The 20,931-nt window shown below is 39.1% G+C and overlaps 1 protein-coding gene across 9 annotated transcripts; it reads left to right on the top strand.

Annotated features, from left to right (window-relative positions):
• Window positions 1-731: 731 nt before the first annotated feature.
• Window positions 732-20,901, top strand: HOXB9 (homeobox B9). 9 transcript variants are annotated; one of them, XM_073325738.1, is made up of 7 exons: window positions 6,967-7,091; window positions 8,152-8,177; window positions 8,876-9,078; window positions 10,158-11,116; window positions 12,894-12,933; window positions 15,782-16,137; window positions 19,201-20,901. In XM_073325738.1, exons 4-7 carry the CDS (start codon window positions 10,720-10,722, stop codon window positions 19,434-19,436), a joined length of 1,029 nt encoding a protein of 342 aa, XP_073181839.1. In that variant the 5' UTR covers window positions 6,967-7,091; window positions 8,152-8,177; window positions 8,876-9,078; window positions 10,158-10,719; the 3' UTR covers window positions 19,437-20,901. The 9 variants fall into 9 exon arrangements, with proteins under 9 accessions (XP_073181838.1, XP_073181844.1, XP_073181845.1 ...); XM_073325742.1 differs by lacking the exon at window positions 15,782-16,137 and having other exon boundaries at window positions 8,876-8,978; window positions 11,018-11,116; XM_073325737.1 differs by lacking the exons at window positions 6,967-7,091; window positions 8,152-8,177; window positions 8,876-9,078 and adding an exon at window positions 732-819.
• Window positions 20,902-20,931: the final 30 nt, after the last annotated feature.

Below are 20,931 nucleotides of genomic sequence, written 5' to 3' on the forward strand. Positions count from 1 at the left end.
CCGGAAGTTGCTCGCAGACGCCCTTTCCAACAGATAAGTCAACTGCTAGAGACCCTTTTTTTCCCTTCCCCCCAAAGTATATTTTGTCACAGCCACAGCCCCACAGATCCCGGTGCTGCTCCATGTGCAGACGACCCTCCCATCGGTGCTAGGGCCCAAAACAATCCGTGACAGCTGCTTCTCGGCCCCCATCTCCCCCCCCGCCCCCTCCCCTTCTTCCCATTGCAAACTGGGGGATGGGGGGGGGAAACATTTCCCTTACCTCCTTTTGGGGTGAGATGAGTCGTCACCAGCCAGGACCGCTGCGGTACCTTCCGCCTCCCTTCCACTCAGGTTGGGGGGACCCAGCAGGGCGCGGTGCTCCCCAGCACAGAGATCCCCGTGGGGGTGCACCCAGAGGCAAAGACGAGCCGTCCAGTTTGGGATTTGATGACGAGAACTATCCAGCCCCGCAGCCAGAGGGGTCCACTTTCTCCAGGCTTGAGTCCGAAACTGGGGCCACCACCAGCCCCGGGACTGGACCTAGCCAAAGCATCGGCACCTCTTCCCAGCCCCAGGTAGCCACCAAGCCGGCAGGTTCCCAGGTGCTTTCGTTGCCTGACCACTTCACCCCTCCTGCTGCTACCGGGCACCGGCGAGAAAGCAGCCCTTCGTCATCTTGCTCGGATACTGTAAAGGGGGACTATGAAGCTTCCATTAGACTGAAACCCGGCTATGGATCATCCGGGACGGGGAAAACGGAAGAGCAGCGTTTTTTCCTCCAGGAGGCTTCACTTTTAGACAGGCCTAAAGACGACCCAACGGCGCAAGAAATACAAGGTGGGTACAGAAAGCAAAAAAAAAGAAGGCCAAAAGCAGGTTTGCAGTCGAAACAAGGTGATTTTAGCCAGACTGCCAAGGAGCGGAGGGGGGGAGGGCAGGGGGGGGGGAAGGTGGGCTTCCCCCCCTCCCCTCACTAACACAATGACCCTTTAGTTAAAAATTAATTTACAGCACCCAAGCATTCATGGCCGACTCAATTACAGCCCTCATTCCTGAGTGGCCCCATAGGAAAGATTTAAAAATAAAAGAAAATAACCCAGCGCTTGGAAAGATTTTTTTTTTCGCGATGTCTAGGCTGTACCGTAAACGAAAACGCATTTTTGCCCTGATATTCTTCTAGCTAAGAGATCCAAAGTCACAGACAGACAGGTAAGTCAGTTATGGACACAGTACGTTTGGAATAAAGGTGGGTAGGCGACCGGGGAACTAATTTGGAGGGTTTCTTTTCATAACCTGCTGAGCCCTGATAATTTCCCATGTGTAGATTCCAAAGAATGTTGCATTCTTCTCATCAGACTTGCAGACACCTGTGTAGGAAACTCCAGGGCAGTTTAGCTACATGAACTGCCCATTAGACCTGTTTTTTGAATTATAATTTAATTCCAACCCTCTGAAATATTTATCTAAAGCCAGCCTTGCCTTGCCTTGTTTTTCCCTAAATGTCTGGATCTGAGGCAAAATCCCCCTCCCCCATATGTGTCTCCTTTAGCTTGTGTGTATTTGGGGGAGAGGGAGGTCATCGTTCCAGTCCATAATCAAACATGGCTTTAAAAAAACAGCTATCGCTTTCGACCCTAGAAATCGAATTAAAATGAAATCACCAAGGCTATGCAAAATTGTGGACTCACCACAAGTATTGAAATGGCAAAGAGGACTTTTCTGCTGGGGGGTATACGTGAGGGTGGGGATTTCTTAAACTGCAACCAGGATCTTCATAATAAAAGCACCAAATTGTGAGATTGCACTTTTAATGGACTACCTCGCTTTAGCCAAGTTACCCTTTTTATTTTCACGAAGCCATCCTAATTTCTTTGCTTCCTGATACATTTTTAACGGCGCTATTTATATTGGTTATGTAATTGCTATCCTTTGAGTGGACAAGAAGGGCTGTCTCTTAGACTTGAAATTATGCGGTCATTTCAACAGGACTGCCAAGTCCACCCACCTCGGGAGAACTCGTCCGTTTATGTTCCTCTCCACGTCTATAGTGCTGTTTCTCCATAGAGCTTAGATAGATAGACATACATTTTGCTTCACAATTATTGTAACTTTAAGTGCAATTTCCTGGAAGTTCCCTACTTTCTCTAGTTCTCTACTAACAGTGTTGAAAACCGTGAAAACGACCTGTTAGTGCAACGGGCTTATTTAAACAAATGAATCCATTAATTCTTAACTGTATTCCCCTCTGAAACTAACCTGAGGTTAGCAATTTGAATATTTTATTGAAATAAGAGCATAGTTTTGTATATTTCCCTGGACTGCCTTTGTCAATCAGCAGTTCTAATTCTTGGCAACGGAGAATTATTAGAAAGATTTAAACCTCTTTCAAAAGTATCCCTGGAATCAAGGTAACTGGATGAAAGTACTCGAAGCAAAACAAAAAACAAACGACCCCCCCACCACACACACACACAAAAAACTCCAACAACCCTGAAAACTGGTTATGTTGTAATCTTTCGAAGTTTTTTTGGTAGGTTAATGCCTGAAAGAAAAGGGTTTACACTATGATCCCTTGAGGCTATATGTGAAGCAACTAGACTAAACATTTAATTTGGTAAAGTTAAATGTGCATATACAGATTGGACTGCTCATTGGATCATAAAATAAGTTTTTTTTAAAAAAAACATTTTGATATTCCATTATTTAATGGCAATCAACCTAATGTTTCCTATATTATGCTGTACCTGCTGCTAAATTACTTTTTAAGGCTTAGCCACTCTGCCAAAATACTCTACTACTAATTAAAGAACATTTCAACTGACTGAGTCAGTAACTTTGCAGCGTCTGCAGAGACCAATAAAGATTTAAAAATAAAGTTTGGGGTTTTTTTTTTTTTCACACTGAGAGCTCGATCCTGCCAAGCACATGAAAGCCTTTACTCACGTGAGTTGTCTAAGGGATTGTTCATGTGACTAAAGTTACGTGCTGAATTTAAGGATTGGCGTTCACCATGACAATCAGTTTAACCCCAACTGCATTAAAAACTAGATTATGTGTGTTTAAATATGTCCCTTATTAGCCACAGAAACAAGGCTATTGACCTCTAATACATTAAAAACAAAGCAGCAAACAAAACCTGAAGCACGCTGCTGCGGAAATATAGTTTAGCGTTTGTGCCTTGCCACAGAGGAACACTTTTGGTTTTTATCTTCCTTACAAAGCGTTCACTTATATTTAGCACCTGCAGACAATAAGAGAAGTATTTTGAGAAAACTTTTAACTGTGAGGGAACCAGGTCCGTAGGGGTTTTTTTATATATATTTCTTAGTGTCTGAAAAATTCCTCTCCGCTGTTGGGAGACCTGATTCTGCTCTTAAGTACAAGGATCTATATCATGGAAAACAGAATTTGCTCCTACAGTTCGATTTGCTTAATTCTTCACATACTGGGGGGATGTGATCATGCTGTAATGACATATAAGGTGTGGGTCGGATTCTAGGGTTTTCTATCCAGAAAATGACTCAGTCTAGAAATGATTTTAGGCCCTGGAAACACATTCACTGACAGCTGTTTTTCAATATGTTCAGGTGTATGCTGGACGGACCAAAATGATGTGTCGAATGGCTTCCTATTGAGTTCTTTGACTCACTTAAATGGACACCGTCGATTTTTTTTAAAAAATCGCTTTTCTCTGAATCATGTTGACTTTCTATCGTTGCACCTGTCTCCGAAAATGACTGAAAGAGATTAGATTGAGAATTTTTTTTTTAAATTGTGCCCATTTGACAGCAGCAACTTGTGTCAAGTCAGGTTCACTTTTCACAGTCAATTCCTCCTTTGTTTTGTGGGAAACTTTACCACAACAAGAGGTCAAATAGTATTCAATACAATCATAAATTGTTAACATGTAATTGTAAAACCACAGACAACTGGCAGGGGGATTCAGGAGCAGGTCTAATACCTGAAGCTACCTTTAGCTTTAAAAAAAAAATTGAGCATAAATTACAAATTGATGGTGTCTCTTTCAGTTTTGCAAGGATGATTATATTATATCTTATATATTATATTATATCTTTTTCCCCCTTAATTTTTTCCACCACTCTTTTATTCTAGTACATGCACACATTAAGGTGGGATATGACATCTTATACTGGATATGATTTTCACTGGTCCTTGGAGTCTTACATGTCCTGTGGACATTTCCAGCCAATCGCTTTCGCGTCTAAATTTCGGAGACGAAGGCTGTGTCGTTTCATTATCTCTGATCAGGGTTATTTCACTGCGCGCCTTGTATTAATTTGCTAATCGCCATGTATGATGCTGCGGCTTTAGTCTTTGAGTCTGCATTGTAAGACTGGTCCTCGCAAAATGTGATGCATTTGCTTAATTTATGTACGCCTGAACATCAGTGAACTACTAATATAATAAAGTGGGTTCCGCTGGTAATAAGAAAACTGTAAAACTACGCAGTTGTGTAATATAAAGGCTTCTGGTTTTAATTTCATTCCTGGGTTGCTATCTCATATAAAGCTGCTTGGGACTGGAAAATCTTGGTTATTCCATGCCTTACAGAAACTTTTTTTAAAAGCATAATTCAATTTCTTTTATCTGGGATTCACAACAGATACTTGGGTTCAGTGAAAAAGGAGCTAAAAGATTGTTACTGACAGTCTAAATTCAGGTACCTTCCTCTGAAGTTGGTTTACAGAGAACTAGTTTTTTTTTTAAAGTGGACAAATTAGTTGCGTTTTCTGACTCTTTTAATGAATAGAAAATTATTTTTTCTTTCTTTCTTTCTTTCTTTCTTTCTTTCTTTCTTTCTTTCTTTCTTTCTTTCTTTCTTTCTTTCTTTCTTTCTTTCTTTCTTTCATTTGCATCAAAACACAGTTACAAATGTTTGTCTTATACTTGGCAGAGGATTCAAAAGCTGCAGCTATAACTGGCAGCTGGCTGACTGCAAAGGGTGAAAAGGAAAAAAGAAGCCCTTATACTAAATACCAGACGCTGGAGCTGGGAAAGAAATTCTTCTTTATGTATTTGACCAGAGAGCGCCGCCTAGAGGTCAGACGAAGTGCCAGCTTCACAGATTAGACAAGTCAAAATCTGGTTCCACAACCGCAGAATGAAACTGAAAAAAAATGACCAAAGATAATTGGGTGCGACCAGAATTTAACAGCTCTGTTCTCATTGTGACAAGTGACTAAATAAAACCAACGCAAATCAATTTGTGGGGAAGAAAGGGAGGGGTAATATTTATTTTTTGTCTTTGTTACCGCTGCTGTAACAATGTTAAGGGGTTTCAAATATATATTTTATTATCTCTTAAACCATGTGGTTAAGAAATATTCCGACGTAGTGTTTTCTGTTTGTGATATATCCTTCAGGATGAAGCATAGTTAAAAAGAACTCACTCTAAAGTAATAGCCCCACTGACATTTCTTTCGAATGGCGCTCCTACAATGCTAGACAGTAAGGGTTTTTAAGACAACTTTTTAATCTTATCCATTTAAATGCGATAAGCACCTTCCATATGTAACACATTCTGGCTGAAAATATTCCCCCACTCTTACAGAACTGATGACAAATACTCCCAGAGGCTAGTTCTGATGGATGGGAACCCTGACAAACAGCTGTTGTAACAATATTCTAATAAAACCATAGCGTGGTGCAGGTCTAAATAAAACATAATGAGAACTTGAGCGTCAAAAGCACATATATATATGTATAATATATATAATATATATATATATTAAAAAAATAGATACAGACACAGATATACATATATTGATATATACGCATACACTTTCATTTTCCCTTGCCTATTAATTATTTTAGCAGGTATCTCTTGACGAGTGGAAGTTGTCCTATAGCTAAGATATCCATTAACTATATGAGAGCAGGAGCTGGTCTGTGACGCCTAAATTTAAAACCTTTTGAAGAACTTTCGCAACAGCCAGAAAGGGGGTGGGGGTGGGGGAATCCCATTACTTTAAAATGTTATTCTAGCTCAAGGATTAAACCCAATATATAGTTTATGAAGTTTTATTATGATTATTATTAAGCTTTCCATTATTTATTTTAAACCTGGTCGTGAAATTATATGGCACATGCAGTTTTGTACTTCACACTTATCTAGGTCGTTTTATTTATGTTTCAGTCTGTAATTTGATGGGGGGGGGGTGTATTTAATTTCCAAATTTGAGCAGTGAAAGCTCAATGATAAACATATTCTTTCAGTTTGTTGTTTTGTATAAGTGGAAGAGCTCTCAGTACCAATGTCACTCCAACGCTGGAAGCTTTGAAGAAGATAAATGAAAAATGTTTGATCTAGTGGTTTCAATTTTTTTAAAAAAATCTCTGTAGCAGATAGAATTCAATATAAGACGTTTTGACATGTGTGGGGCGTGGATTATTTGTCAATGAAACACAAATAAAGTTTGATAGCAGTATAGCCTTTTGACTTTTTTCCAGAGTTTGATTTAAACTTGAACCTGCCCCTCTCTGGTGCACTGTGAGTCATGACTGTGATCAAAAACGAAACGATACATTTGAAATAAAAAGTGTATCTTTGTTTTAAATCCCAGTCGATGCCAGAGAGGCTTACTAATATTTTTTCTATGCCTTGTAATTTTCAAAAAAAGGTCTAATATTGCACAAAAATAAAAATCTAGGCTGCTTGATATTCTGATCGTCAATTATTTCTCTTTTTATAATGTATGGTTGGATGGTGGTGTTGTGGTGTTTTCTTTTAAATCTGTGTTTTCTTTCTGTTCACCACCTGATGTGATGTAAACTGTTTGAAGTTCAACAACATGGCTAAGTTTTATTGTATTTCCGGTACAATAGATTTATATACCACCCCGTCCAGTCTTTAAAGGCTTTGCAAATGAAATGAAGCTAAGTTATAGTCAAGTTTCAGGCTCCTCCCTGCATCTCTTGAACTCGGACTAGTTGTTGTGGTGGGTTTGGTTTGGTTTGGTTTTTCTTCTAATGAACTTTTAAACGCTAGGAAACTTGTACTTTAGAAACATGGCTATCTTTACTTTATTGTCTTTCGAGTGAGTTGATTTATTTATTTAACCCACTTATAGAAGAATACAACGCACGAGGTAAGACATTTAATTTATATTTTATGACACTTAAAAAAAGATGGCAGCAGGAAAACTGAAGTAGAAAATCTCAGTGTTATATATTTTAAAGGAATCTAAATTTAAATCCTTTCATGTTCTTGAAAAGTTCTAAAAGTCTTCTAAGAATTAAGGAAATCTCACAGAACCTTGAACCTCAGCAAAAACTCCTTTTGGGGCTGTTATCCAACCATCTTTCCTCACCCTCTCCTCAGCTTGCTAGGTCTAATTCTCCCCCTTTATAAAATTGGTAATTATTTTATATAATCACTGTAAACATATCATTTATATATTCAATGCAAAAAAGGATAAGTTCCTTAAGGTTGCTAGGTTATAGCTATAGAAGAGATGTGGCGATGCTCTTCCTATTGTTCCCATCGATTCAAACTTTTTGAAAAATTGGATTAAGTTATACTTACTTTTTGGGGTGTGGGAGAGAGAAAATGAATTATGATTTTTGATTTCCAGAATTCACTGGTTTTATGTTATTGTTATTGTCAGCAGGAAGTTGTCCAAATATTTGGCGGTTGTTGTTTTTTTAACAAAAATCAGATTTTTCAAAAAATATTTTCACACGGGAAAAGATGCTTTCATTTGCGTTTATTAAAATTTTTGTGCTCTATTTATAGCTGAGATAATCTTTTGTTTCTCAAACTCAATAGCATTTTACTGGTTCCTCTAGTCTATTTGTAAACTATTTGTAAACTCCTGCAGGAGAGATCCGTTCTAGACACTGTACATAGGAAATAATCTGAATGGATATTTCGTGAAATCGTAGGGGTTTTTTGTCTTTGAAAAGACCCTTTTGTTGCTTTTGTTTCCTAGCAACTGTTTTCTATTATAAAAGTTCAGATTGTAAGTGATGTCAAACAAAATGGCCGCCCGGGCGCCTTTCTTGGTAATTTTAGCCTTTGACCCAGGAAAGAACTAGAACTGCTCTGTGAATTAGGTAGTTTCATGTTGTTGGGGTTTTATTTTTAAACACAAGAACATAAAACTACCTGATTTACTCCAGTTATTCTCCTCGATTTTGTTTATTCAGGCAGTTGGATCAGAGGAAAATGATAGGTACGTTTATTTATTTATTTATTCCTTTATTTATTTATTTATTTGTCAACTCAAACCATATTAACGAATTTTTTAGTATCTAAGGGCTAAGCAAGTTGGCAACAGTCCCTGTTAGCTTTGCAAAAAATAAGAATAAAAATCAGGGATTATGCAGACAGGGGTTTGTTTGTTTTTTTCCTTCAAAATTCTGTTTCAATGCCGTTTTGCGAGAATGTATAATGACGCACAAAACAATTTAACGACTGATGAAGGGCTCCATCCTGCTCCTGCTAAATTCCGTGGGATCAGGATCCGTTCCCAACAGGAGACTTCTTAAAAATATATTCTATAATTCCTTTATGTATATAAAGGGAATGGAGGGTTTTTTTGTTTTTTTTTTTGAATAAGAAATCCACATCTATGCTTAAATTATAAAATATTAATTCAGGGAACACACTAAAACTCCCTCCAGGTTTCTTCAGTTGCCCCGAATTATTAAGTTATGTTCATTATAAACCCTATTGCAAAGATGCATACAAAGATGCATCTATTTCATTTATTTGAGCATAAGCTTTCGTGAGCTACAGCTCACTTCATCGGATGCTCACGAAGGCTTATGCTCAAATAAATTGGTTAGTCTCTAAGGTGCCACAAGTCCTCCTTTTCTTTTTACTGATACAGACTGACACGGCTGCTACTCTGAAACCTTTCTATTTCAGTTATTTATCAGACATAGTTTGAATGGTACTGTGCAATCGGTTGTCTCTTGAGATCTCCTGTTTCTTCTCTACCTACATTCGAAATAGACACGGTAGCTACAAAGTGAGTTTAACATAATATGGACTAAGAACAGATGCTACTTATGTACTCCACGTGCACATTGGTGTTTTTCTATACTGATAAATTAAAAATATTTTTACAGGTGGGTACACACGCGCCTCCGTGTGAGGCTGTAGATAATTTGTTTTCGGTTTAGTAGTAAAACAACCGTTTATCGTTTAACGTAAAAGATATGATCTTCAAATGAAGCTAACCAAGGATAATGCATGCAAAAGTATTTAAATACAAGCCTCCCACTGTGGTAGAAATATTGATGATCAAAGTTATTTCTCAGTAACCTAAAATATTCCACGTTAGTAGGCTCCTAAAAACTATATTTATACTGTGTAATGATATCAAAGAATGGAAATACCTTTCTGTATACCAGTTTCTGAAATGAGCATAAAAGTAAATATTATATCGTCTGGGGCGAGATTTTTTTTTTAAGTGTGCTTGCCTCACACTTTGAGTTTCGAATTACTAAAGATGGAGGGGTTATCCAAGTTTAGAATATTATCTGCTATTTCTTCTGTAGCCGAAGGATTGCTGTGAATTCAGTTTATTCTAGGGTCGGAATGGTAAAAAACTGTTTTATAGCCTTTAACCAGGGGCATGCTTTATCCCTGCAACTGGTGATTGTTGTAGGCAATGTGCCCATCTTCCCTATTAAACTAGCAGCCATTCAGGAAAAAAAAAAAAAACGGGGGGGGGGGGGCGGGAGGAAGTCAGCATAAAACTATTTGCATTCCATACTTGTAATAAGTTCTGTAAGTCTTTATAATAGAAACAAAGTGATATTTATGTTATCACCAGAACATCGCTCCGGAAATGAACAATCTTGCAAAGTTAATAATCAACGATTAGGTAATAGTATCCCCATAAGGCGAACACTAACCTGTCTTGTAAAGGCATGGCCTCCAGATTTTGATCTCACTTGCCCCAATGTAAAGACAGCAGCAGGGTTCATTGAAGCTAATGGAGTTACAGTGCTGTAACTGAGATCAGAATCCCCCCCCCCCGAACCCCCACGGTTGAAAACAGAACTGGGTCTATTTTCCAAAGGGCGGTGGGAAGGAAAAAGGGGAAACATCCTATATGTGAATTAAAAACTAGTTGCCATGATGCATCTGATTTGCCTGGCTTATATCTGAAGCGGTTTGTTTTCTTTTCATTCCAAATCAGAAGGATAAGAGCGACTTCACCTGGAGAAGCAGCGATGCTGGGATTGCTACAGAAAGCTCCGTATAATAACGGATTCGTTTGCAAAATAACATCAGCTCCTGCTCTGCACTCCCCCACCCCCGCCACACACACGAATGACAATGAACAACTCCTGTTAAATGCACCAAATTAACCCCAACATCTTATTCTTTCGCAGCGCTCCAGTCTACCTAAAATTCTCTCAACCCCATTCAGTATGAGTCTAAGCTGTTGGCAAAGTGCTGTAAAAATAGCTATTTGAAAGAATACCCCCCATCTCTCTCTCTCTCTCTCTCTCTCTCTTTTGGCAAGGTCTCATGCTATAGATTTTATTGAAGGAATTATTTAACGACCTAATTCTAGTGTGCTTTTCTTTTCCTTCTGTCCCTGGGTGGAAGCCACCGGCCTTCTCTCACTACCATGGCTTGTTAATTCCATTTCCCTCTTCCCCCTCCAATAATATGTTTGGGTCCCAATTCTATCCCAAGACCCGATTCGGATTCCACTAACCCAGCAGCCACTCTCCGGAAGTCAGTGGAGTTCCATGTGTGAAAATCCACATGCAGCCAGAAGAGACTCAGACCCCCACTTATTTCAAACAACTTATCATATTCTTTCAAAGGGCGAAAGCCACAATACTGGTTCAAAGCAAGAATCCCACTTTTATTTTAATTTTCTTTCCCACAGCTTGTCCTTTAAAAGGCACACAAGGTTTTACTGTACCAGGGGTCTAAATGCGTTATTAACAGCTAAGATTACAACCCTCCTTTCGGATAGTGTTTTTAGCCAGAGTAAAGTTTCGTTTCTTGTCCACATGTGTAAGTTGTTTTGCTTCTCTTCAGACCAGGATTTCCTCCCCCCCACCCCCCGCCACTCACCACTTGCGGATTTTGAACAGACGGCGGTATTCATACTCAGAGGCAACACAGGAAGTGGTAAAGGTAGATGCTTCTGCTTTTAGGCTACAGAAACTTATTTCACTTTTTGAAAGAAAGGTTTTACTCTTCAGGACCTTTTTGATTATTTTTATTTATTTATTTATTTATTTGTTTGTTTATTTATTATTCGCCCTCCTCATGAGTTTTGCAAGTACCCCTGACTGAATTTCCTTTCATAACGTTTTAGACTCGTGTAAATGTAAACATTCTGTTTTGTGCTACTGTTTTATGCTGAGTTTTGAAGTCTGCTTCCTTTCTCTTTTTATTCCCTTTTAATCAGTTATTAGCTTGGTTGTTATGCTTTAACGCTGAATGTTCTTCCCAGCTGCCGAATGAACGCTAGGATATTTGGGATTTGGGGTTATCTTGGAATCTGGCCCTTCAATCGCTCGGTAGCTATGAAGTTCATTCCCAACTTTTATTCACTCCATCTTGCCCTTATGTACTGAAAAGAAAAACTGCATGACACAGTGAAATTCTCTTAAATGAAAGGATATGATACACATTGTGCACAGACGCCATATTGGCCTCTTGGCTCAGAACTCCTACAATCCTTACCCAATTCTGTCTTAAGATAAAACTATTGAGGTCAATGGGTTTTTTGCCCTAGAAAGGAATACCGGATCAAAGCTTTTGTGTCCGCAGAAGGGTTCCATCTTCTTCAAGTGGAAGATAAGGAAGAAAAATCTCATGGGAAAAGGTGCCATTTCTAATAACAGATTTTTTTCTTTAAAAAAAAGGGGGGAGGTAACTATGGTTTTGGTAAGAAATGGATCGTCTTTTTTTTTCTTGTGCCAGATCTTATAAATCAGTGAAATGTGACTGTTACACCGAGTTATAATCTTCGTATTTAAAACACACTTTATATTTGGCTGTTTTCAGCAGAGAACTATCAGCCCAAGTAGCTGATTGTTCAGGGTGAAATTTGGCAGATGTGTATTTCAATGGGAAGAGCTATTTAGAAATTATTTCTTTCCCCTCCCGTAAACAATAAATATTATTTATAAATAGCAGCTGGGTTCAAAAAAGCTTTGGCTTTCCAGTCCAAGCACAAAATATTTAGCATTTTTCCTCACAGCCAAAAGGACTTGGAAAGTTTGGCAGGGATGCTGAAAACAAAACTAAAAAAAGCGGCTATTCTAGATTTCTGGGAAATAACTATTCCCAGTTCCGCTTCCTGTATCCAGTTCATAAATGCACAGCTCTAAAATGAATCCATCTAGTACATAAATCAAGCAGAACTTGTACGTCATCTGTCCAAATATATCAAAGTTGCACCCGTGCAATTTACATTGAGAATCTCTAATACAGTCAATTTCTCTTTTGCTTTTCCTGGTCCAAGTTGTTTGCAAAGCACTGAACTTTTCATGCAGTTTCTGGTGTGTGTCGTTATTATTATCATCCAATTCTCTACAATGTACACCAAAGTACACACATAAAAGTGCATCTTCACAACAGATAGATTTGGTATTAAAATATAGCTGTGAAGAAGAATGCAGACCATCCTCCAACCCTCCTTCGCCCCCCCCCCCCAAAGGATACAAGAAGATGAAATATGGGTGATGCAAATTAAAAATAAACCATCGGACAAACAGAAACCTCCAAAGTAGCCAAAATAGATTCATTCTGCAGATCTCCTTGTGTGGTTTCCATTCACTAGGGATCCCAAGACCTTTGGATTCTGTTTCAGCGTTAGGCTCTTGGAATCTTTTTGGTTTTAATTTATATACTACAGAAAATTATATACTCAGCAGCTGACATGCTTCATAATTATTTATAGGAGGTGCACCAGGATTCTTCCAAGAATATATTTATTACAGGTAAGACATGCCCTATTTATCTTGCAACCCCAGAACAGGTGTTTGGCTTCAATTAATGTTCAATAGTTCCACACACACTTATTCACCATCACCACCACCACCGCCGTGGCTGTTTATCCATCATTTATATCATAAACACACTCCCACCAGCCAACCAAGTTTGAGGGCCACAATGCACTTAAATCTGTCCACTCCTTTTCAAGCTATCATAACATTTGGAGAGTTCCTCCGAATCCGTTATGAGAGAGATTGAGTTTTGAAAATCATTCCTGTAAGGCAATACAGCTGAGAAAGATGACAAAGTACTCAGCAAGCTCGTATTTCACTTTTAATAACATCGGGGTATTTTCATTTCGGAGCCTTTCCGACTCTTAGGGAAGTTTTAAAAAAAGTTAGAAAACGCAAGGATTACCCAAGGCGTTTTACACAAACCCTTTTTGTTACTGGTACACACTGGAGATTGTTCCTTAAGGAGCCCGGTCCCGCACACTTACCCAAGAGAGTAACTATGATTATGAGGAGCCCCATGGAACTTAGTGGGTCAGAATTCTGTTCTTCCATCGATTTATATCCAATTGGAAATGGAGTTACTTTGGATTTACCCTGATGTAAGTGAGGGTAGAATCTGAACCAGTTGGACTCGTCACCTGTGCAAATGTATTCCCGGCACTATTTCAAGACCCCAGACCAGTGGATATGAACATATCATAGAAGGGTCTGCAAACCGTGAAAGAAACAGCACTTTTGTTGTTATTGCCAGATGTATGTATAGATGTGATTAAAAATACTAAATACAGGATTGAATATTTACAATCCTTACACACCCACCACCCCGATTTATTTTAGAGAAGAGCCTATTTACTAACAAGAACTCATCTAGAAGAAGACACATCCAGGAGATTTAGACATATGTCATTCTACACATTCTATAGCTCACTTGCTTACATAAGACACATTTTGTGGGAATTAAGGGAAAATGCAGAAGGCTTGGGGATTGGCTTTTAAGTGCCTTTAACATTTTCCACTAGTAAAATGCCTCTGCCTTAGAGATATTTCACACACATTATGTGTTATATCTCTATCTATATAGTAAGAGAGAGAGAGGAGAAAGATTTGGTTTGCTTTCTCTTAACTGGAAGATGGTTACTTAACACCCAATATCTGATTATTAGTAAACTCCTAAAGACATATCAAATATACATCAGAGTACACTTAGAAAATATTCTTAATGGGTAATATTTTGAGCAAGTTATATTCGATTAACTTTAAAAAGAATTCTGTGTTAGGAGAAGAACTCTAGAGAGATGCAAGGAGGCAAATCCGTCCAGACTGTATATAGCTCAGCTGAAGACCGGGGATAATTTTGCACATAGTCACAGCAGAATTTAACCAGCATTTAAAATCTTAGTGTAACCCTCTTGGAAAGAATGCATCTGCCATAATTTGGCTGGACGGACGCTGTTTCCTCTACGGTCCAGACTAGTTAGTAGCTGTATCTCGTTTAAAGCCTGTTACTCGTTTCCTGAGCTATTAGCAAAAAGAAATCCACCCCGTTTTAAAAAATCATGTTTACATACAAGTGGATTTTTTTTCATACATGCATATATGTGAATGTGGGAGTGGGGTAGGTGGCGAGCCATAAGCTGCAGTCTACAATGTGAAAGCCTCCTTCCCTCCACCCCCCCTTTTCTTTTCCACAGGCAATAAATTCAAGGCTATAAAAATCAAAGAAAGCTAATGTAAGTGTTATTAAACTATTTAACCGTCACAAGTGTAACGCATTCTGTAACAAAGCAGGATCCGTGCCACACTGTATTTTACTAGCCTTGTAAAGTTAAAGGAAGGCTTCTAGTTTCAAGCGGTATATGCGACTATTTCAGCCCTAGCAACGCAATCCTGGGGTTACACTGGTGAAGTACCGAGACATGCATTCTTACTTTTTCCGTTTTAGACAAACCCATCTATAGACAATGGAGGTATTATGGTCCGCCCGGCAAAATTATGATGTCAGATACATTACAATGACATCTGAAATTTCAAATCTACTCCGGTTATTTTCCTGTGTTAAGAATCCAAGTTTTGACCCATTCCAGAAGGGTGAACGCTTTATAACCACAGCGCCTTCCCTCGTTTAACAATGCATCAACGTCTCTCTCTAATAACTAACTTTTTGGCCGAATTGTACCACATTCTCCGGCTTGTTACAATTGCACTTGGGCAACTGAATGGCAAAGATTTGCTTTCGTTTCTATTCCCCGCCAGACGATGGTTATTAAAGCTAGAGAGATCCGCGTGTTGTGTCTCTCTCCCGCCCCCCGCCCCTTATGTTTCAGAAGCAAATCTATGAAGGCGTATTAGCCCCTCACTGTATGTTTCGTGGCTTTCTAAACTACTGACGCTTTGCAACATTGCATAAACATAAAACAATCCATCCTTGATATGGAATGCAAGGGCGAATGACAGCGCTGCTCAGCCCCCTCGCCTTCGATTGATTTACGCCTCCACGGACGCTTTATCAGGCGCTCGAAAAAAGTTTGACCAATCATTTTGCTAGGAGCTCACAACACAGCAGCCCAACTGTACTTTGTTGGCTAGGAAGTTGGAGAAGGGGGTAGAGTACAAATCTAGATCTGTCCTATCTCTCTCTCTCTATATTTTTTCCCTTCATTGAACCGTGCTTTGTATGATGTCTGAGAATGTCCATTTCTGGGACTCTTAGCAATTATTATGTCGACTCTATTATAAGTCATGACAGTGAAGACTCGCCTTCAGCTAAATTTTCAACTGGGCAATATACAAGTTCCAGGCAAGCTGGACATAATGATCATCTAGAATTCCCCTCTTGTAGTTTCCAGCCAAAACCTCCAGTTTTCAGCGCCTCCTGGACTCCTCTGAATCCACATTCTTCTGGTACCCTTCCTTCGGTCTATCATCCATATATTCAACATCAAAGCGTCCCTTCTGATAGCAGGTATCTACGAAGCTGGCTGGATCCAGTGCCCAGAACAGAGAACATACCCGGGCAGGGATCAGTTAAATCAGAGCCTCTGCTGGGGCACCCCGGGGAAGTCCATAAACAAGGAGCACAGGAGTACAATTTAGAAACTTCTGCTGGAAGGGAGGCGATCGTTTCCAATCAAAGGCCCAGCTTCGAGGACAATAAAGTTTGTGAAGGAAGCGAGGACAAAGACAGGCCAGATCAAAGTAAGTTATAAAAGTGAGGAAGTAAACAGTATAAAAGCTGAGGCGGTGCAATAAAACGGGACAATGCAAAGCAAAGTTAAAATCATGTCTGAAAGAAAATCTCTCAGATTACTGGTGCCAACCTAAAGGACAGGAGGTGGTGGTGGTGGAAAGAGGTGGTGGTGGGGAAGAGAATGGCATTGCTTTGATTAAAACTCCTTACGCAGTGTGGAGTCCAGGGCAAATGCAAAAAGCTTGATCAAGCCTTCCTCTTTGCTGGCATGCATTCTTTCCAGACTCATTCAAAGCTCCAAAACTGTCGCTTTTCCTAGCAAAGGGTGATGTTTGTGGGGAGGGGAAAAAAACCGTAAATATTGGGAGGAAAGGGAATGGAGGATGAAAAATGGAATAAAACCGGGGGAGGGGGTGAGAAAAGAAAAAGGTGGAAGAGTTCACGTGGAGAAGTAAACAGCAACAATGTCTATTTCATGCTAGCTGCTCTTATTTACCTTGAGAGATCCAAAGCTGACGGTCTGCCTCGTTGTTTCATCTGTCAAGTTGCCTCTTTTTTGCTTGTTTATGAAATGTAGGGTATGAATACTTCAGAGCCACGCTTCCAAACAGGAAAGGGGGTCTGAACTTAAGTCTTTATTTGTACTGAAGCAGATTGGTGACCTGTTAAACCAAATCCTGTGTCTCTTTCGTGAATTGTTTTCTGCAACGTGGAGCAAACGCTTGCATTTATAATACGTACATATATGTATAAAGCTGCACTTTTAGATGGACACGCACACAGCTTTAGACACAAAACAAGGACATTCGAGCAAAATATCACGCGTGTCAGCTTCTCGCTAGCTCGTGCTTCTTTATTGTACCTGAAAGGTAAAACAGGGCTCTTCTCAGTCTAGAAAGAGGAGGGTGAAACCAGTCAAGATTCAGTCCCGTTATAAATATTTTGCATGGAATGCACACGTTTTTAAAACGAACTTGACAGCCCAATTCATAGTGTATCCAGGAGCAATATTCGCCGAAGGAATAACTCTCCAGCATGTTTAGAATGTGTAATTACACATTGATTTCTCCCCCCTCTTAAATTATCTTTATTTTATTTATTTTTGCAACGTGTAACGGGTATTGCAATTGCAACTACGTGATTCCAAATAAAAATATACAGTTTCTTGGTGTGCAGTGGTGGCGTTATGTCCATCATTTAACTTACCCCGTGCACAAAAAGAAAGTCCTAGTCTATTGTACTGGGCAGAGATCCAGAACAAACTGCGAGTGAGGTGAATGATTTGGGAGAATTAACAGAGCCAGGCTCGGTGCTCAATGTCCCTGAAACGGAATAAATACGAATCTTGTCCAGGACAGCGTTGTGAAGGTGCAGGTATCCACGCTAATAGGCTACTCTGTGGTTTCTACAGTATGTGGTTAAGACGCAAATTGTGTTTTAAATAACAGTTTGATTTTGGCGGATGTTGATAGAATGCCAGCAAAAAAATCTGTAACAGGACTGGAAGAGGGAGCTGATTTTCAGAGAGCATTCCCACCACTCTCACTGGCTGTTTCATTTTATTTTTAATATTACATAATAAGGAAGCTCGTGCCATCACAAGATTTTCATTTATTTGTTGGATTTTAAAAGAACGACCTGCCCCAAAAATCATTTCTCATTGGCTTTGCTGGGTTAAAGCATTGTGTAGAGTCACTAGATCAACCTATTCTTCCTGTATAAAATGTCATGTTTTTTTCCAAGAAGATCTTTTATGAAGAAGAGCCTCTCCGTTGCCATTAAAAGATAGGTAGCAGGACTAACGGTATCAATTATTAACAGCTTTCTTCCTCTTTAATATTTAATTCTGCATATTAGATCAAGTCAATTCCACTAAGGAAATAGCCGTGCAAATTTGTAAGATGCAGTACTTACAGTGGGAGATTAACAGGATTATTTTTAAAATATTCAATACATTTCCTTTTACGTAGAGGAAACATTGTGTTGGTCTGTGCGTGTTTTTTTTTAAATATAATGCTCCATTTAATTTATGTTCAGGTTTATGACTTTATCTATAATTTCAGAAGAGGCAAAGGAAGTAAAACAGAAGACTGTGATCTGGGTCATAATCTTTTCATTTTATTCCCCCAAGTTAGTTCAATGTTTACATGTAATTAGTAAAAGTGTGCAAAGCATTTCTCCCCCAAAAAATATTTCAGCACACCTTCTTGGTGACAAATTCACCAGCATACCTTTGGCACCTAAAGCTAGTGTGCTGTTAATGCAAATGATCTGGGATACTGTACTCATCAGACTTTATTTCTGATCTTTGTTCCAAAATCTTTTTGTCTCCACCTTGATTCGATGAAATTATTGGAAAGTGTTTATAAAATGTTCTTCTTTCCAATGCCACGTTAAGCGGGGAGGGGGATGGTGTGTATGTAACTTTGCTCTTTTCTATTGCATTACTTACATTTATAATACAACTGCAAATGCAATTGTGTTTCTGGATAACATTGACCAGAGCCCACCGAAGGGAGGTTTATTAGGATTATTGCTTGGCACTTAACAAAAATAGGCATGATTTACTGATGCCTTATTCAGAAGTAATCTATGTATTTTCTTAAGTACAATGCAGATAGGAATGGATATAGTCCTATGTATACACACATATCTGCAAAATATGCCTATAGATGCCTAAATTACTCTCTGTCCATCTACATACACGCGTGTGTGTGTGGATTTAGGCACATGTACACATACATGCATCTATACACGTATAGGTCCCGATCCTGCAGACACTTTAGGGCGTGCTTAATCGTGCTACCTTGGAAAACAATGGGGCCACTGCAGGTGGTCAAGCTGAGCACGTGCGTAATTGTTTGCAGGATCGGGATCCTATACATCAACCATACTCCCAGGTGGGTGGATATACTTTTGTCAACGTATATGCTTTTCAAGTAGCCTTTTCCTGGTACCTCATAACTCAGTGGGCATTTATTCATCTATATAAATTTGGTGGTATTATTGATTAAGACCATTCTGAGAAAAGAACAGGATACAGACTATTGACCTTACTGCTTGTCTTTCAGCCAACCCAGCGGCCAACTGGCTCCATGCCCGCTCCTCCAGAAAAAAAAGATGCCCTTACACCAAATACCAGACCCTGGAGCTAGAGAAGGAGTTTTTGTTCAATATGTACCTCACCAGGGACCGTAGACACGAAGTGGCCAGACTCCTCAACCTGAGTGAAAGACAAGTCAAAATCTGGTTTCAGAACCGAAGGATGAAAATGAAGAAAATGAACAAGGAACAGGGCAAAGAATAAGATACAGGAGGCAAATACCATGCTCTGTCTCCCAGCTTCCTCTATATTTATGGGTGATAGCTTCCGAACTATACTAATGAAGACACATAAAACGTGGGGAGGGGGGATTTGGTTCCACCTTTGCAAGCCGGAAGTTTATAATTTTTTTCGTATTGTTGCCAGTTAGAAAGCTACTAATGTGAAGGTGAAAATCCTGATTTAGGACACGTGCTGAGTTTTGTTTCTGTTCCTTGTTGTGGTTTTTTTTCCCCCATACAGTGTAGACATGCCAGATCCCTAGCCTGTGTTGCCGTCAGGATATGATGCCTTTATTTTCTAAATGAAAGACAAACAAACAAAAATTCCAACAACCACCACTACCTTGTCATAAATAAACATAGTCTATGCCCACGACACATCCCATTGTCTTTCTGTAATCACGTTACATGATTGTGTCTCTTAACCGATCCCCACATACATAAATTGAAGTGGCAAAGAAACCAGACCATTTACTAGAAGGCAGACACTTTCTTAAAATTCGAGTTTAATTGCATACAACACACCATTTTCAATTCACCAACTTTATACCGGTGTATTCAGATTAATGACAGTCAAATATCCCACTGCGCCTCTGTTTTAGTTTTTAAATTGTTTTAATCGCTCCGTGGTGGTTGAGTGACTTTGACCAGAGAATTTAGTATAATCTTAGAAATAATCTTCCCAACCTGGTAGTTTTATACGGGATCATTTGAAAAGTCTATCAGAATAAAAGTGTTAATTGTTTAGAAAAAAACAAAAACAAAAACAAAAAACCCAAACAAAAAACAACCCCCCACAAACAAACAAAAAGAAAAAAGAAAAACAAAAAAAGACAAAAAAGACCCCCCCTTCCAACTTATTTCTAACTTTTAGAGGGAAAATGACATTTTTCTAGTTAAAAACAAACAGAAAACAACAACAAAAACCCTACCTAAGTAGATCTATAAGAGAAGGTAAACTTGTGTTCTTAGTGTTAGAGTATTTATAATTTATTGTGAAATGAATTTTCCTAAAGAATTAGATTGTTTCAGAGGTAAAGTGCCACGGCTGTTGGTTGTACATTTCTTTCCCCTGATATTTCAGATAAGAAGTTTATACTTGAATATTTCCTTCTGATCTGTTAGAAAGGAGTTAGTCACGTTTTACACTGATACCTTGTTTACATTACACTCTAATACGTGCTGTTGCATTTCCACACGAAAAAGAACACTGTTACTGGTTGAGTGACCTAAAAGAATTGTGATTGTCTTGTGGTTGGCTTTTGTGTGTGTGTGTGTGTGTGTGTGTGCATTTAACGTAACAAATATGTATCCTAATTGTTTACAAAAGAGGTCTCATTTCATGCTGGAAGGAATTGAATTCTCATCTAAAAGCTCTCTTGGAGGTTTCTCTATACCCGTCCAACCACGACTGTGATTCCTTTATCGCTCTGTAAGATTTAACTTTTGGGGGGGGTGGGGGGTGGGAAGGGGGGAAA

Source organism: Lepidochelys kempii, chromosome 27 (genome assembly GCF_965140265.1).
Source record: "Lepidochelys kempii isolate rLepKem1 chromosome 27, rLepKem1.hap2, whole genome shotgun sequence".
Lineage (NCBI taxonomy): Eukaryota > Metazoa > Chordata > Testudines > Cheloniidae > Lepidochelys > Lepidochelys kempii.

What these genes read in the sequence shown, in the direction of transcription:
- HOXB9 (XM_073325737.1), top strand. Translation starts at nt 10,720, where the DNA reads ATGTGTGAAAATCCACATGCAGCCAGAAGAGACTCAGACCCCCACTTA. An exon ending in CAAGAATATATTTATTACAG is followed by an intron (nt 12,934 to 15,781) that starts GTAAGACATGCC and finishes CCCCTCTTGTAG; the next exon opens with TTTCCAGCCAAAACCTCCAG. An exon ending in CAAAGACAGGCCAGATCAAA is followed by an intron (nt 16,138 to 19,200) that starts GTAAGTTATAAA and finishes CTTGTCTTTCAG; the next exon opens with CCAACCCAGCGGCCAACTGG.